The sequence below is a fragment of the Vigna angularis genome, chromosome 1, assembly GCF_016808095.1.
Source record: "Vigna angularis cultivar LongXiaoDou No.4 chromosome 1, ASM1680809v1, whole genome shotgun sequence".
Classification (NCBI taxonomy): Eukaryota; Viridiplantae; Streptophyta; class Magnoliopsida; order Fabales; family Fabaceae; genus Vigna; species Vigna angularis.
This window is the reverse complement of record NC_068970.1, coordinates 37672748-37690226: the sequence shown is the minus strand read 5'-3', so window position 1 is coordinate 37690226 and position 17479 is coordinate 37672748. Positions and strand designations below refer to the sequence as shown.

The window sequence follows — 17479 nt, the reverse complement described above, 5'->3', positions numbered from 1 at the left end:
ACATTCTTATTTCTTTTGAACAAAATTCCTCTTCCTGGAGTCCCTTTTTAATACTGGACAATTCTTTGTGCAACATGTAAATGTGCTTCCTTTGGTTGGTGCATAAATTTTCTAACTAGGGTCACAACAAAGGAAATATCTAGCCTAGTGTGAGATAGGTAAATGAGTCTTCCTATAGTCTTTGGTACATTTCTTTATCCACAGAAACATCCTCCTGTGCACTTTCCAACTTTACATTTGGATCAACAGGTGTTCTTGTTGATTTGCAGGCTGTTTTACCTGTTTCCTATAGCAAATCAATGATATATTTTTGATGGGATATGAAGATTCATTTCTTGGAATGGGCTACTTCAATCCCCAAAAAAATATTTTAGCATCCCTAAAGTCTTGATTTCGAATTCCTTGCAAGGCATTGGCTCAACCTTTGTTGTTCCTTTTTATCATTCCCAGTAATAATTATATCATCCACATAAACCAATAGTATTGTTGCTCCCCTTGAATCAAAATTCTTTATTAATAAAGTGTGGTTCCCTTGGCCCTGTTTGTATTTAAGACTTGTAATAACTTTGGTGAATCTCCCAAACTATGCTCTAGGTGACAGTTTCAACCCGTATAATGCCTTTTTTAATTTGCAAACTGTGTTGGCTTCAATCTGTCCCGTATACCGGGTGGTATCTCCATGATAATTTCTTCTTCAAGATCCCCATGATGGAATGCATATTTTACATCAAATTGTTGCAGTTCCCAATTGTAGTTTGCTGCCAACGACAAAATTACTCCAACCGTGTTAATTTTGGCAACTGGTGCAAAAGTCTCTAAGTAATCCACTCCATATGTTTGGGTGAATCCCTTGGCCACCAACCTTGCCTTATACCTCTTAATAGTCCCATCAGCCTTGTACTTCACCGTATAAACCCACTTGCACCCAACGACCCTTTTTCTAGGTGGTAGGGAGTCTAGTTGCTGAGTATTGTTTTTCTCCAACGCCTCCATCTCCAAGTCCATGGCTTGTTTCCAATTTTTTGTCAATTAATGCCTCAGACACAGAAGGTGTAGTTGTGGTGTTTGGGCTTGTGAGAAAGCTTTTATGGTAGGTGAGAATTTTTCAAAGGATAGATAATTTGTCAAGGTGTAAGGTTGTTGTTTGGTGCATGTTCTGATTCCTTTTCTAAGAGCAATTGAGAGGTCTAAATTATGATCTATCTGCTCAACTGGTTTTTTAGAAGGAAATTCATCACAAGCTGTAGAGTTAGAATTTATAGGAACAAAAGGAATTACCTCAGATAATGTTGTAGGGTTGGATTCTTGAACATGAGTAGATCATGGACATGCTAGAGAATGGAATGGCCTTTATTACATGGAAGATTTGAGTATGCCCATCGAGAGTCACTCTCTAATATCTGAATCCTTCATGGCCAATGAAGAAAAAAAAATCCAATTGTTTCATTGTCGCTTGGGACATCCTTCATTTCGGGTCATAAAGTTAATATTTCCTTCTTTAAAAATTTAAATCTAGAAGATCTTCTTTGTGAGGTGTCTGAGTGATACAACCCAAATATCTGTTGAGCCAAACAATATATTTGACAGAGAAACAAAAGAGCAAAAGAAATGGGGACAAGTTTATAGCAGGAGAAAACAAAATAAAGGGGCTGAGTTGGACAAAATTAGTTAGAGAGAGAGAATTGGAGGATCCTAGGAAGATTTACTTTTTCGTTATTACCTTTATATTGTCAGGGCAGTGTGTGTGGCGAGGGTATTCGGTTGTGAATGAAATATAGAGTGGAGAGTACCGTTTTGGTCTCTTAAGGAGCCTAGCTCTGGACAGTAGGTTACTCCTTATGTTTTTGGCCTTGATTTCAATGAAACAGGATCTATGATCCTTTCTTATGTTATCTTTTCCTCTTATTTCATTACTTGTTCTGTGGTTTCCTAACATTTTTGGTTCGACCTGCCGGATAACTTTTTCATTAGAGGGTGAATGGTTAACACTCGAGCAGACAGCAGAAAACAAGGAGAACCAGTGGTTTCAGGAAAAATGGAGGAAAGGGTAGGGTATGTAGAAGAAGTTATTCGAATGAAAGCGATCATGGAAGAGTTGCGTCTGCAAGCAACTCAAAATTATTCAGCACTAGAAGAGATGAGAAAAGAAGCTGCAGAAAATCAAACAAAAATGATGGAGTTGATGATGAGGAGTTTTGAAAAGAGAATATATGAAGAGGGTGAAGGTTCTATGGGAAACAAAAAAACAAAGACTAAGGAAAATACCAAGGGTGGAGCGAGTCTTACAGCCCTAGAAGGGGATACTTTGGCGGAGTTTCAACAATCAGTAAAAAAGATTGAGTTACCAGCATTCACAGGCGAGGATCCTGTTGGGTGGATTTCGAGAGCGGAGATTTACTTCAAGGTCCAGGAGACCAGCGAGATGGTGAAAGTACATCTGGCTCATTTGTGCATGGAAGGAGGGACAATCCACTTTTTCAATTCGTTGTTAAACGATTATGAGGTGTTGTCATGGGATACGTTGAAGAGGGAGTTGCTTGAACGTTACGGAGGAATGGGGGAAGGGAGTGTATATGATCAATTGACAATGCTGAATCAAACAGGGAACATGGATGAATATATTGGACGATTTGAATGCTTGATCGCCCAAATTCCTAAGCTCCACGATGAACAATATTTTTCATATTTTACCCATGGGCTCAGGGAGGAGGTCCGAGCTAAGGTGCGAAGCTTACATATCGCAAACCCTCTAACCAGGGGACGTTTGATGAACGTTGCTCGTGCTGTTGACCTGGAGGTGTCGGGACGAAGTAGAGGGTGGCAGAGGCGGAACGAAGCACAGGCAATAGGAGGTGAAAATTTGGGTCACAAAATTGGATCCAACATAATAGGACGAGTGGGTCAAAAAGGGTATGGATCTAATGGTTGGAGTAATGGGTCAGGCCCAAACTGGAAGAGTGGTGCAAATGATAAGGGATCAGGGGGAGCACGTGAGAGGGGCGTGCGTCACTTATCTTATCAGGATTTGGTGGATAGGAAAAAGAAGGGGTTGTGTTTCAAGTGTGGTGGGCCGTATGGGCCAAATCATCAATGCCCAATTAAACAATTAAGGGCCATAGTAGCCGAGAATGAGATTCAGATTGAATTTGAAGATGAAGAAGGAACCCAAAAAAGTGACGACGAGGGCGAAACGGAGGAAGCCGATGGAGTTTGTAGTGCCATCAGTCTCTTCGTGCTTGAGAAAGAGACTCGAGATGCGCCCAGAATGATGAAACTAAAAGGGATGATCAAAGGAGTACCTCTTCTCATTTTGATAGATTCCGGAGTGTCTCACAACTTCATTTCGAGAAGGTTAGTGAAAGCAATGGAATGGGAGTGGCAAAATACGCGGAGAATGTGTATATTGATGGGAGATGGGCATCAAACAGAAACAGCTGGGGTTTGTCGGGGGTTGAAGATTGTTCTTGAGACAGGGGAGTTCGTAGTGGATGCGTTTTTATTCGAACTCGAGGATATTGATCTTATCCTTGGCATGGCATGGTTGGAGTCGTTGGGAGAGATGCGGGTAGATTGGAAGAAGCAAATCATGAAGCTTAATTTGACCCAAGGAATTAAAGTGCTGCGAGGGACAGAGCAAAGTGAATCCTTGAGTGCTAGTCTTTGCAAGTTTGAAATCGAAGGGGAGGCTAAGAAGGAAGAGGAAACTAATCAAACTCTGTTGGAAAAATTAAAACAGACGATGGGTCAATATGAAGATGTGTTCAAGGACCCAGAAGGTCTACCTCCAAAACGCCAAAAGGAGCACTGCATCAACTTGCTCCCCGGAAGTGCACCAGTTAACGTGAGACCTTACCGGTATCCGTTTCACCAGAAAAATGAGATAGAGAATCAGGTTCGTTCCTTGCTGGAAGTGGGGCATGTTCGGCATAGTCAAAGTGCTTTCTCGAGTTCGGTAATCCTGGTGAAAAAGAAAAACAAGCATTGGCGAATGTGTGTAGATTATAGAGCGTTGAACAAGGTGACGGTACCTTACAAATTCCCAATCCCAGTAATTGAAGAGCTCTTGGACGAGTTGCATGGAGCTAAGTATTTTTCAAAATTAGATCTCACTTCCGGGTATCAAGTTAGGATGAGGGAACAAGACATAGAGAAGACGACCTTCCGAACCCATGAGGGACATTACGAGTACTTGGTAATGCCCTTCGGACTCATGAACGCACCTTCAACATTTCAAGCTTTAATGAATGAAGTTTTTAAGAAGATGTTGAGAAAGGGAGTCCTGGTATTTTTCGATGACATATTGATATATGGAAAGGATTGGGAAGAGCATCTAACAAACCTCACTAAGGTATTATAGCTGTTAAGGGAGAATGTTTTATTTGCAAATAAAGAGAAATGTAGTTTTGGGAGAAGTAGTGTTAACTACCTGGGACATGTGATATCAGAGAAAGGAGCTTTTGTAGATCCTGAGAAGGTAACAAGTGTTGTTGACTGTGCCAAAGAATGTGAAAGGGGTGAGGGGCTTCTTAGGCCTCACAGGTTATTATAGGAAATTTGTGAAGAATTATGGAAACGTGGCGCGCCCCTTAACTGAATTGACGAAGAAAAATAACTTTAGTTGGAATGAAAATGCCCACAAAGCTTTTGATGAGTTGAAGAGATTGATAACAATTGCTCCATGTCTTTGTTTGCCCAACTTTGAGAAGGAATTTGAACTTGAGTGTGATGCATCAGGTACTGGGGTTGGGGCCATTTTGATGCAGGACAGGCAACCAATCGCTTACTATAGCAAGGCTCTAAGCCCCAAGAATCTGTCCAAATCAGCGTATGAGAAAGAATTGGTGGCCGTAGTTCTATCCATCCAACACTGGAGACCATATTTGCTGGAGAAAAAATTTAAGGTTTTTTCTGATCAGAGAAGCCTCAAACAACTGTTGCAGCAGCGCATCACAACAGGGAGCCAACAGAATTGGGTAGCAAAGTTATTGGGGTATAACTTCGAAATAGTGTACAAGCCGGGTTGTGAGAATAAAGGTGCTGATGCACTGTCGCGGAGTAAGGACGCTGCAGCTTTAAGAAAACTGGTCACATAGCCAATTTGGATGGATTATCCTGCAATAGTTGATGAGGTGCATAAGGATGGGGAGCTGGTGGAGATTATTACAGCACTGAAAGAGGGAAGAGTTGAGGGTAAGTATACAGGATTCAGCTATCAACAAGGTGTACTGCAGTATAAAGGCAGGTTAGTCATTTCATCTCAATCACCTTGGATTCCTGAATTGTTGAAAGAGTTGCATGCATCTCCCCAATCCGGACATTCTGGTTTCTACCGAACATATAGAAGGGCTACGGCGAACTTATACTGGAAAGGGATGAAGGGGGATATCATGAAATTTGTTCAAGAATGTGACACATGTCAACGTCAGAAGTATATAACTGCTGCCCGAGGAGGATTGTTACAACCCATGCCAATTCCGAAAGAAGTTTGGGAGGACATAAGCTTAGATTTTATTACGAACTTACCAAAATCCAAGGGGTTTGATACGGTGTTGGTGGTTTGTTGATAGACTTACAAAATATAGCCATTTCATTCCAGTAAAACATCCTTTTACTGCTAAGAGTATCGCTGAGATTTTTATCAGAGAAGTGGTTCGTTTACATGGGGTACCTAAATCAGTGGTAAGTGACAGAGATCCTACATTCATAAGTGCTTTTTGGAGGGAATTTTTCAGGCTACAGGGGACTAAGTTAAGGATGAGTTCAGCGTATCATCCACAAACCGATGGTCAAACGGAAGTGACCAATCGATGCCTGGAGACATACCTACGTTGTTTCATCACTGATCAACCGAAAGTGTGGATTAATTGGCTGCCGTGGGCAGAATTGTGGTTGAACACCACTTACCATGAATCTATAGGAACTACACCCTTTGAGGCAGTTTATGGGAGGCCTCCTCCAAGGATTATCCCAGTTGTAAGAGGAGAGGTGAAAGTAGAGGCAGTTCAGCGTGAATTAATTGATAGAGATGAAGCTATTCGTCAGCTGAAGGGACACTTGGTGTGTTCCCAGGATCGTATGAAGGCACAAGCAAACAAACATCGAAAGGAGAGAAGTTTTGAGATAGGGGACATGGTGTTTCTCAAACTGAAACCTCACAGGCAACACTCGGTTATTTCGCGCATTAGTCCTAAGCTTAGTGCAAGGTACTACGGACCTTTTGAAGTCATTGAAAGGGTTGGAGAGGTAGCTTATCGGTTGCAGTTACCACCCAATTCAAAAATACACCCTGTGTTTCATGTTTCGCTGCTCAAGAAGGCCATTGGGGAGTATAAAACAGCAGAAGGACTGCCCACAGGGCTAGAAGAGGACCAATCAGAGGTATGGTTACTCCAGAACGTGCGGCTACTAGAAGCATACTCAAGGGGGGAGAAAGGGTTAACCAATGGTTGGTGCATTGGCTAAGAAAAACAGCAGAAGAAGCAACGTGGGAGGATGAGATGTCAATGAAGGTCCAATTTCCAACTTTTAGTCTTGAGGACAAGACTATCTTTCAAGAGGGCGGTATTGATACAGCCCAAATATCTGTTGAGCCAAACAATATATTTGACAGAGAAACAAAAGAGCAAAAGAAATGGGGACAAGTTTATAGTAGGAGAAAACAAAATAAAGGGGCTGAGGTGGACAAAATTAGTTAGAGAGAGAATTGGAGGATCCTAGGAAGATTTACTTTTTCGTTATTTACCTTTATATTGTCAGGGCAGTGTGTGTGGGGAGGGTATTCGGTTGTGAATGAAATATAGAGTGGAGAGTACCGTTTTGGTCTCTTAAGGAGCCTAGCTCTGGACAGTAGGTTACTCCTTATGTTTTTGGCCTTGATTTCAATGAAACAGGATCTATGATCCTTTCTTATATTATCTTTTCCTCTTATTTCATTACTTGTTCTGTGGTTTCCTAATAGTGAGCTTGCCAAACACAAGCGTGTACCTTTTCCTATGAGCAATAAAGTAAGCAATTCTCCATTTTATCTTTTTCATATGAATGTGTGAGGTTCCTCTAATATTCCTAGTACTTCAGGGGCTAAATGGTTTATAACCTTTATAGATGATTGTACAAGTGTAACATGGCTTTTCCTTCTTAACACAAATTTGAGGTTAACTTTTTTTGTCTACAGTTTGTTTCATTGATTAAAAATCAATTTGGGGTTAATATAAAAATAATTAGGTTTGATAATGCCAAAGATTACTTTAATCATACTCTAAATTCTTTTTGTCAAAAGGAAGGAATAATTCACGAATCCTTATGTGTAAACACAACCCAATAAAATGGGATTGTAGATAGGAAAAATGGGCACTTATTTTTCAGAATAATGTTCCAAAAAGATTTTGGGGGAAGCTATTCTCAATGCTACTTACTTGATTAATAGATTACCTTCTACTGTTGTTTTATCCTCAAAAAGCCCCATTGAAGTCTTAAACTCATTCTACCCACATATAATCCATACAAATAACCTTCTACCTAGAATCTTTGGGTGTGTTGTCCTGCAATATACAAGAGTTGTTGTGAAAAACTACATTACATAAGATGTTAGGATTCTGTAATCGAAAACCTAATTTCCTTCTCTCGCGAATCACACAAGAACACAAAGCAGAAGAATGAATGAAACATATTGATTTATTTGCACATTAACAGTATCGAAAGTCAATGTACAAGTATGGATGTAAGTATGGATAACTACGGGAGCCTAATCCCCCTCCTCAGGCCAATGCCCTGACTATACGAGTAAAATATAACCTAATCCATCAGACTGACGATTATTCTATTTATAATAGGTTCTTTCCACCCAAAACCGTTAAAACCGTTATGCTTTCCATTGTTCAACCGAACGTCTCTTGTTCCACCGAATGACTACTTCCCCCTCTCCCTCAGCCGTTCGGCATTCACCTTATGCTCCCACCTCATTTGACCGCTCGTTCCCTGTTGCTCCTCCTGCATGTGACCGATCGTTCCCTACTACTCCCCCTACATGTGAACAATCGGTCCCTGCTGCTCCCCCTACATGTGACAGCTTGGTCCCTTCTGCTCCCCTTGCATGTGACCGATCAGTCCCTGCTGCTCCCCCTGCATGTGACCGTTCGGTCCCTGATGCTCCCCGTGCATGTGACCGATCGGTTCCTGTTGCTTTTAACCGTTCGGCTCCTTCCCCGTCGCCCTTAGCCGTTCGTTTCTTTCTTCTCTCATAAACTTTCCAGCTCCTATCATAAGAGGTCCTTGAAGAACATTTTTAAGTTTTATGGTTGGGGTTATTTGGACATCTCCTTGTCTAGTTGCAGTTATGAGGGTTCCATTAACTGTAGAGATTTTCTTACTGCTAGGACATGGGGAATATGTGGAGAAGTGTTTAGGGAATGGTGTCATATGGTTTGTGGCTCTAGAGTCTAGTATCTAATAATGGGTAAGTAGGGTATTTGAGACATTAAATCCATAAGAAAATGGGAACTTACCAGAGTATGTCAATGAACACTTACCTGTGGGTTTTTCCAATTTATTAAGAAAGGACCTTACTCTTTCTAACTCCTCATGGTTGAGTTGTACAACTCTTGCTTGACTTTCAAGACCAACAACAACATGAGCTTGCCCCGTTCTCCTTGGAAGGCCTCCTTTGTGTCCCAATCTTTGTTTTGAGGTTTTCGATGTAACTTCCAACACTTATCCCTTGTGTCACGTGACTTGTTGCAATAGGTGCACCAAACTCCTTCATTTTTCTTCTCTATTCTTTGAAGAGGACCTACTTTTTTTGTTCTGCAACCATGGCTATTGCTCCTTCAACAATCACAGCTAAATTATCCGCAATTGAGGTTTCTAGCATTAGACTCTTGCTTTCTTCACTCCGAATAATTGCCATTACTTCATTGAGTCTAGGAACCTTCTCTTTGCCTAATATTTGGATTCTGACTTGATCATAGTCTTGGTTTAGGCCTACCAAGAAATCATACACCCGATCTTGTTCAATGTATTCTCTTAGAATTGCTGAAGAACACTTGGCCTTTATGACCCTATAATGATTTGAGTTGATTAGCATACTTCGTGACAGTTGTAGTGCCTTGTTTGGCTGCATTGTTTTTACTTTCAGCTCATAAATTTGGGCGGCATCCTTTGCCTTAGAGTAGGTTTGCTCTATTGCAATCCATATAGCCTTTGCAGAAGTGAGGAACATGCATGTATCGCTAATTTTTGGAACCATTGAGTTCCATAGCCATGCCATGATCATGTAGTCTTCTTCATCCCATGACTTGAATTTGCCATTTTCTTTCGTAGGAGCATCATCAGTGAGATGGCTGACCTTTCCTTTCCCTTTTAAAATGGTCTCAATGAGTTGAGACCATTTAAGATAATTTTTTCCATTCAATCGTTAAGCTGAATGAACATTATGCAATTCTCCTGTACACTAGAACTTGTCTACATTTTGCATTTCAGCCATTACAAAAATGTGCAATTAAGGCACAAAAACAAAGACTGATGATGAGTGTTTGAGATCACGCAAGAATGAAGGTTGTGATGAAACTCTAGGGTTGGGCAACAATGAAGGTTGTGATGAAACTCTAGGGTTGGGCAGCAATGAAGGTTGTGATGGAACTCTAAGGTTGAGCAGCAATGAAGGCTGTGATGGAACTCTAGGATTGGGCAACAATGAAGGCTGTGATGGAACTCTAGGGTTGGGCAGCAATGAAAGCTGCAATCAAATCACACTGTTAGAGGCTCCCAAGGATCGGGAGCTCTGATACCATCTTAAATTTAGAAAAGAGAATATGTTTTTTATTATTTGTCTCCTTACATGCATTGGATATATATACAAGAGCTTATTGAATGAGCAACCTATTCTACGGAACAAATCCCTATGGGATTGTTATTCTAGTAATAATAGCAAGATACAAAGAGTATAACAAATTAAATACATGGGAATGATATCTAGAGTTTCCTAAAATATATTTTGACTGAAATTGTGTATATTTCACACAAATGTTGTTGGATTATCACATGTTTGTTTTCTGTTCTTAAAGAAGTATTATAAATCAGAGATGGAGCTATTTTTTCTTTTACCTTTTATCTGTACATTATTGACTAAGTTTGTTTTTGTTCAATCATTATATATTGGTATTGCTCTTTGCAGGGGCATTGACTTAACTAGATGGAGAGAACTTCGAGAGGAAAGAGGAGAAGCGGCTGATTTGGAAAAATTTGTTCAACATGTACATGGAAATAATTTTATACCCAACACGGCACTAGTCGACTGCACAGCTGATTCTGTCATTGCTGGCTATTACTATGAGTGGTTGCGCAAAGGAATACATGTAGTTACTCCTAACAAGAAAGCAAATTCAGGGCCACTTGAGCAGGTAAAGAACTGCACATTGTCCTATGGATGGGTAGTGTCTATTATTGATTTATCTCGTGTAATCAATGCCGTAGGTTTTTGACTGTACAAGCCAATGTTTTCTGCAAGTACACTGCTGCATTTGGAAATTCCAATTTGAATTAATTTAATTTCTATTTTTTTAAGATAGAGAATAAATCATTTATAGGAAAGGTGAATTTCTTGTTTGTGTTTTGTTTTGGCTAGACTATAATCAATATTAAGGAATTTTTGTTGCCTGCTTTTATTGTTATTTCTACCATTTTAGACATCTCCATTGACTGGCAGCTGTCCTATAATTTTTCTTTTCCTTTTTTAAAACCAAAATATTATTTTTTCCACTATCTTATTTGATAATATCATATTAAAGTGTTGTTTTTCTGTCCAACATATGCTATATCGACATAAGGTAATATAAGGTTACACATACTCTATTATTAGCTGAGTCGCATTTTCAGTTTGGCTAATTATCAAAGGGATAGTCTGGTTAGTGCAAGATTATTGTTGATCTTACATTAACTAAATATATGACCAAATTATAATATATAAATGGGTGTATTCACTTTGCAACTGTTAGAATAATTATATCTATGTATGATCTTTAAGCCTAGGAAGGGTGTAGTCTTAGATATCATTTATTAGTTGTAGCTAGTTTTGCACTTAAGAGTCTAGTGTAGTCTCTTTCCATTCTATGTACTCTTATATTTTCATTATACATAGAAGAAAGTGAGAGGGATCTTCTAAGCCCTTTAGAAATATATTTTCAGTTCTAATCTCAAGTTGGTATGAGAGTGGGTCGATCTCGCTTTGATTTCTGTCTCGTCTCATCCACTAGCACTAGTTACTACTATCTACATCTGTCCAGTGCCGTTTGCCACTGTCCGCAGTTGTCCAATCTCTATCTACAACTGTCCACTGTAGTTTGAAGCCATTCAACACCTTCAGCCACAGTTCTCCACTGTCTCGTCGTTGTCTGCCACCGTTTGCTGTGGTCCGCCGCCATCTGCCGTCACACTTTCATCTGGTGACCTCCGGATCTGGTTCGTCTCTCCGGGCGACGACCACCCCCGTCGATGCCGGGGTCCAATTCCCTTCCACGCACTGCCACGTACATCATCTTTGTGCGTCGCGAACATGCCTGTACTATTCACGCACAACCCTTTGCTCGTCGAAACGCCACCGTGCCATCTCCATAGTGGTCGCCAATCCTTCCTCTATTTGTTATGACCCTCAAAACTTTACTTCGATAAATTTCAGAAGCTCCCCTTGAAGAACACCCCTAGGGTTTTCTAGCTTCTTACTGTTGCTATTCCTTCTTCTTCAGAAATTGCGTCTGGCAATGCTCTTTCATTCTCCAGAAGTCCCTCAATTACTTTTGAAGAGCTAAATGTACTTTCGAAAAGCTAAATGGAAAAAGTGATCTATCTTGGTTTGCTGCCATTGAAATGTGGTTCCTTGACCAAGGACTTTATGACCACCTTGAGCAAGGCGGAAAGTAGGTGCTTGCTGAAAAAGCTGAACAATTGAAACAAGCAGATTACCAATTATGTGCATTGTTGTGGCAATCCGTGGAACCTCAGCTGCTGATATCTCTTAAAGCTTTCAAAACATGTCACTGTTTTCTGGAAGAATGCTCAAAACATCTATCCTAATGATATTCAACAAGCTTGCATGATATGGTTTCCTTCATGACTGAAACTCAAGCAACTCTGGAAGAGCTTAGAATGTTCTTAGAAGTCGAATCCTTAGAAGACATCAAGAAAAAGCATGATAAATATTACATGGTGATGATCCTTCGTGCTCTACATCCAGACTTTGTTCATATCAGAGATCAACTTCTGACCAGTCATGAGGTTCCATCCATGGAAACCTTTACCACATGCCTGCTTCGTGTCCCAGTGCCTCAATCTCAGGAAGCTCTCAAACTAATGGAACCAATTGTTATTGTGGCCATGTGGAAGAGGAGGACGTGGCACTAGAGGAGGAGGACGTGGAGGACGGGGGCGTCCGCAGTGCACATAGGTGGGTCACACCCAAGAAAACTGCTACTCCTTGCATGGTTTTCCCTAAAAAACAACCAACATCTCTAAGGATGAAACTACCTCTACCAACTCCAAGTTCACTAAGGAAGAGTATAAAGAGTATCTCTGATTAAAGTCTAATAGTGGCACAAACATCACAATCTCCTAGTACATCCACAATTGCATTTCTCAATCCATGGAAGGTCAAAATTCATAGGTAAATTGACTTGGGTGCTTCTGGTCACATCTCTGGTAATACCTGCTTGTTCTCAACCTTTCCTTTAAAGAAAAACCTCATTTCATCACCCTTGCAAATGGTTCCAAAACTTGCTCAAAGGGAGTCGGTCAAGTCTCCCTTTCTCCCTCTCTAGATTTGAAATCTGTCCTTTTTGCCCCTTCAATTTAATTTCCTTAAGCCAGCTAAGCAAAATTATGAATTGTTCAAGAACTTTCGATTCAAAATCTTTTTCTGTACATGAGCGTGGCTCGGGGAGACAGATTGGAGAAGGATATGAAGCCAGAGGGTTATACCATTTTGGATCTTGTCCATGGGTGTCTTGTGTTGCAACTCTTAGTTCGAAAATGTTACATGATCGTTTTGGCCATCCTCATTTGTCCAAATTAAAAAAGATGTGTCCTGAACTTAGTGGTCTCCAGACCTTATAATGTGAGTCATGTCAACTAGGAAAACATGTTAGATCTACCTTTTCTAGAAGATCTCAATCAATGTGTAATTTTAGTTTTTCTATTATCCATTCTGATATCTAGGGACCTAGTTGCGTCTCCTCTTTTTGGTTTTAGGTATTTTGTTACGTTTATTAATGAGTATTCCAGATGTATTTGGGTTTATCTAGTGAAAGATCGCTCTGAATTGTTATCCATCCTCACATCCTTTCTGAATGAAATTAAGAACCAATTTGGTAAAGTAATCAAAATCTTAAGACAGGACAATGCCAAAGAGTACTTCTCATCCAATTTTTCTGCAATCTTGAGTTCTGATGGTATATTACATTAGTCCACCTGTCTTCATACACCACAACAAAATGGTATAGCAGAAAGGAAAAATAGACACTTGGTTGAAATTGTTTGTACCCTTTTGCTTGGTGCCCATATTCCTGTCCATCATTAGGGGATGCCTTCTTAACTGCATGTTTTCTTATTAATAGGATGTCCTCCTCCTCTCTCAACCATAAAGTCTCTTTCTCCATTCTTTTTGCAAATGATCCTCTCTTTCACATCTCTCTTCGGGTTTTTGGTTGTTTATGTTTTTTTCATGACATGTCTCCAAGGCTAGACAAGCTTTTCGCTCGTGCTATCAAATGTGTCTTTTTATGCTATTCTTGGCTTCAAAAAGGGTACTGATGTTACTCTCCTGAAACCAAGAAGTATTACATGTCTGCCAATGTTACATTCTTTGAACAAACTCCTTACTTCTCTCCATCTGTACAAGATGTTCATATCCTCCAGCACGTCCTTCCTATTCTAGTGGCTGAGTCCAATATCTCTAATGTGTCTGTCAATCCAAGTCTTGATCGACGTCCTTCTGAACCCTCCTCTCCACATATGATATCTTCCGACATAGGACCCTGATGGATAATCCACTCCTCCTAGAAAATGGTGAATCTCCTTCAAATTCTTCTCCATCGCCCCCGCCACGTCCTACCATGCTTCCTCGTGAAGATGATTCAGCATGGCCTATTGCCTTCAGAAAAAATACTCGTTCCACTCGAAACCCTCATCCCATTTATAATTTTCTTAGCTATCATCAATTGTCGACCCCTATTTTTCTCTTTTATCCTCAATGTCTTCTGTTGTCATACCCAAGAATGTGAAAGAAGCACTTGATCATCCTTGATGGCGACAAACCATGATTGCAGAAATGCAAGCTCTTGACCATAGTAATACTTGGGAGCTCGTATGCCCCTTCCTCGGGCAAAGAGGATGTTGGTTGTCGATGGGTGTATGCAATGGAAGTCGGCATTGATGGTGAACTTGTTCGGCTCAAAGCTCGGTTAGTTGCCAAAGGGTACACTTAGGTTTATGGCCTTGATTACTGTGACACTTTCACTCCCATGGCCAAGATGAGTACCATTTGTCTCTTCTTTGCAATGGCTGCAATTCATCACTGGCCACTTCATCAATTGGATATCAAAAATGCATTCCTGCACAGATATCTTGAGGAAGAAGTTTATTTGGAGCAACCTCCTGGGTTTGTTGCTGTGGGGGAGTTTGGAATGGTCTGGAAATTGCACCAATCTCTATATGGCGTCGAGCAATCGTTGCGTGCTTGGTTTGAAAAATTCAGCTCCATTGTTCAAAATTTTGGGCTAAAACGGAGTGAAACAGATCATTCGGTCTTTTATTGTCATACATCTCTTAGAAAATGTGTTTACTTAATAGTATATGTTGATGATATAATTATTACAAGAAATGATACTGCTGGAATATCTCAACTGAAGGAATACTTATGTAGACATTTTCAAACCAAGGATCTGGGAAGCCTTGAATCTTAGGCATTGAAGTAGCTCAATCAAAAGATGGAGTTGTAATCTCCCAAAGGAAGTATGCTCTTGATATTTTACAAGAAACAGGCATGATTTATTGTAGACCGGTAGACAGTCCTACGGACTCAAATAAAAAATTAACGGCAGAAGAAGGTGAGTTATTCCCCGATCCAGAGAGATATAGGAGGCTGATTGAAAAATTGATTTATCTCATTATTACAAGGCTTGATTCTCAGAATTTAGGGTAAAATCTTATATTATTATTATGCTGAGAGTACAATCTGTGAAAATGGTATTGTATTGAATGAAATGGTTCTCTTACATGTTACATCCCTTCACTTAATCCTATACTTATAGGAGTAAGTGAGTGGTACACACCTCACACACACTCACATACAGCACACTCACAACTCACATCTAAATACAAATACAATAATTCTAACACTCCCCCTCAAGCTAGAGCATACATATTGTATGTACTAAGCTTGGAATAGATGAACTCGGTGTTGAACTAGATGATTTGTCTTCAAGTGTGTGAGGCAAACATAGATGGACAACAGCAGCTTGTGAAACTTCAACTTCAAAAGTGGATGAAGGAAAGCATTGGTGGCCAATGACAAACTGCAAGGACTGATTCTCCAATCAATGATGGATGAGTGACGGGATCAACAGTGGTAGCTGAAAGCTAAGAGCTTCAAAACTGCAGGGACTACACTAAATCCTCATCAATGATGGCTGGGTGACGGGATCAACAGTAGTAGCTGAAATCTACAAAACTGCAGGGACTACACCCATATACATGTGACTTGCAGTGTCTTGGAAACGTACTCCCCCTTAGTGTGAACGGCGGAAATGTGGAATATCACAGTTGCTGGACCACTAAAACAAAACACAAGATTAAGCTACAATGCTGAAACAGAGGCATCAAAGATCCAAATTGAAGGTCCAAAATTCTTTGCTGGACAACTCCTAAGTGGTGATACGTTGCAGTGTATCACAAGAAGATCGGGCTAACTCTAGCACCGAACAATGGCTGTGCCGAACAGCAGCAAATAGTGCAAGAAGATCGGGCTAACTCTAGCACCGAACAGCGGCAAACTGTGCTAACTCTAGCACCAAACAGCAGCAAACAGTGCTAACCCTAGCACTGAACAACGGCAAACAGTGCCAAACATCGAGCTAACTCTAGCACCGAAAAGTGGCAAACAGTGCCGAACAGCGGCAAACTTCGCTTGGACAACGACAAAACGGTGCCGGACAGCGGAAACGGCGCCGGACAGTGGAAACGGCACCTGGACAGCGGCAGACGGAGCGGACAGAGGCAAACAATGGCTGGACAGTGGCAAACGGCGCCTGGTCAGCGGCACACGGCGTCGGACAGTTGCAAAACGGCGCCTGGACACCAACGGCAGAGACGAAGATGGCAGCAATGGCTGCTCTGATGGTCGAAACAAAGAGAGGGAGCTCCGACGACGGCTATGGAGGTGTCGCGGGGAAACTCCGGCACCGGGAAGGCGGCGCGTGCAGAACACGCGGCCGAGACTGGCCGAGAAGAAGCGGCGCGTGACAGCTGGTGCGGAGGTTTCGGACGCCGGCACCGGTGGAGTTGGTCGTCGCGTGAAGAGGCGAGCCAGATCCAGTGGTCGCTGGTCGGAACGGTGACGGTGGCCGGCGACAAGGCGGCGCGTGGCTATACGCGTCCGAGATCTACCGGAAAGAGGAGCCGCGTGGAGGCGCGTTGAGAGGAATCTGGTGTTGACTCTGGCGGGGTTGGCCGTCGCTCGAGGAGACGCTCCAGATCTGCTGGTCACCGGTCGAAACGGTGACGGCCGGCGGCGGACTGGCCGGAAAGAAGAGCTCAGTGGCGGCGCGTTCGGAGGATTCTGGTCCTGTCTCCGGTAGGGTTGGCCGTCGCTCAAGGAGACGGTCCAGATCCGATGGTCACCCGTCGAAACTGTGACGGTGGCCGGCGGCGGCGGCGGCAGCGGCGGCGGCGGTGGCGACGGAGTCAGCAGCGATGGCAGCGGAAAGTGGCGGCAACAGCAGTGGCACACTCGGTCTGAACGGGTGCACAGAGAAGAAGAGAAAATGGAATTTGAGGGCTGTCACCGGAAACTGTAGGGGCTGCCGGCGGCCATGACGGCCGGCCGCCGGCAGACAGTAGAGACCCTAGAGGTAGATTAGAGAACCTGCTCTGATACCATGTGAAAATGGTATTGTATTGAATGAAATGGTTCTCTTACATGTTACATCCCTTCACTTAATCCTATACTTATAGGAGTAAGTGAGTGGTACACACCTCACACACACTCACATACAGCACACTCACAACTCACATCTAAATACAAATACAATAATTCTAACACAATCCATATATACCAGGCTAGGGAGCTATTTTAGGAAGCATAATAACAACTCCTAGACAACTCCTAGATAAAGGAAGCATTCAGGTTTCTTGGTTGTGTGATGCAGATTGGGCAGGTTCACCTATTGACAGGCGATCTACTACTGGATATTGTGTTTTCTTGGAGAAAACATTATTT

At 41.7% G+C, this 17479-nt stretch overlaps 1 protein-coding gene across 1 annotated transcript in view; it reads left to right on the top strand.

Annotated features, from left to right (window-relative positions):
• The window catches only part of LOC108345059 (bifunctional aspartokinase/homoserine dehydrogenase 2, chloroplastic), a 53765-nt gene that overhangs the window by 21259 nt on the left and 15027 nt on the right, over positions 1-17479 (top strand). The window contains exon 13 of the mRNA XM_017583633.2: positions 10169-10394. Within this exon, the coding sequence (XP_017439122.1) occupies positions 10169-10394 (226 nt within the window). The remainder of the gene's footprint in view (positions 1-10168; positions 10395-17479) is intronic.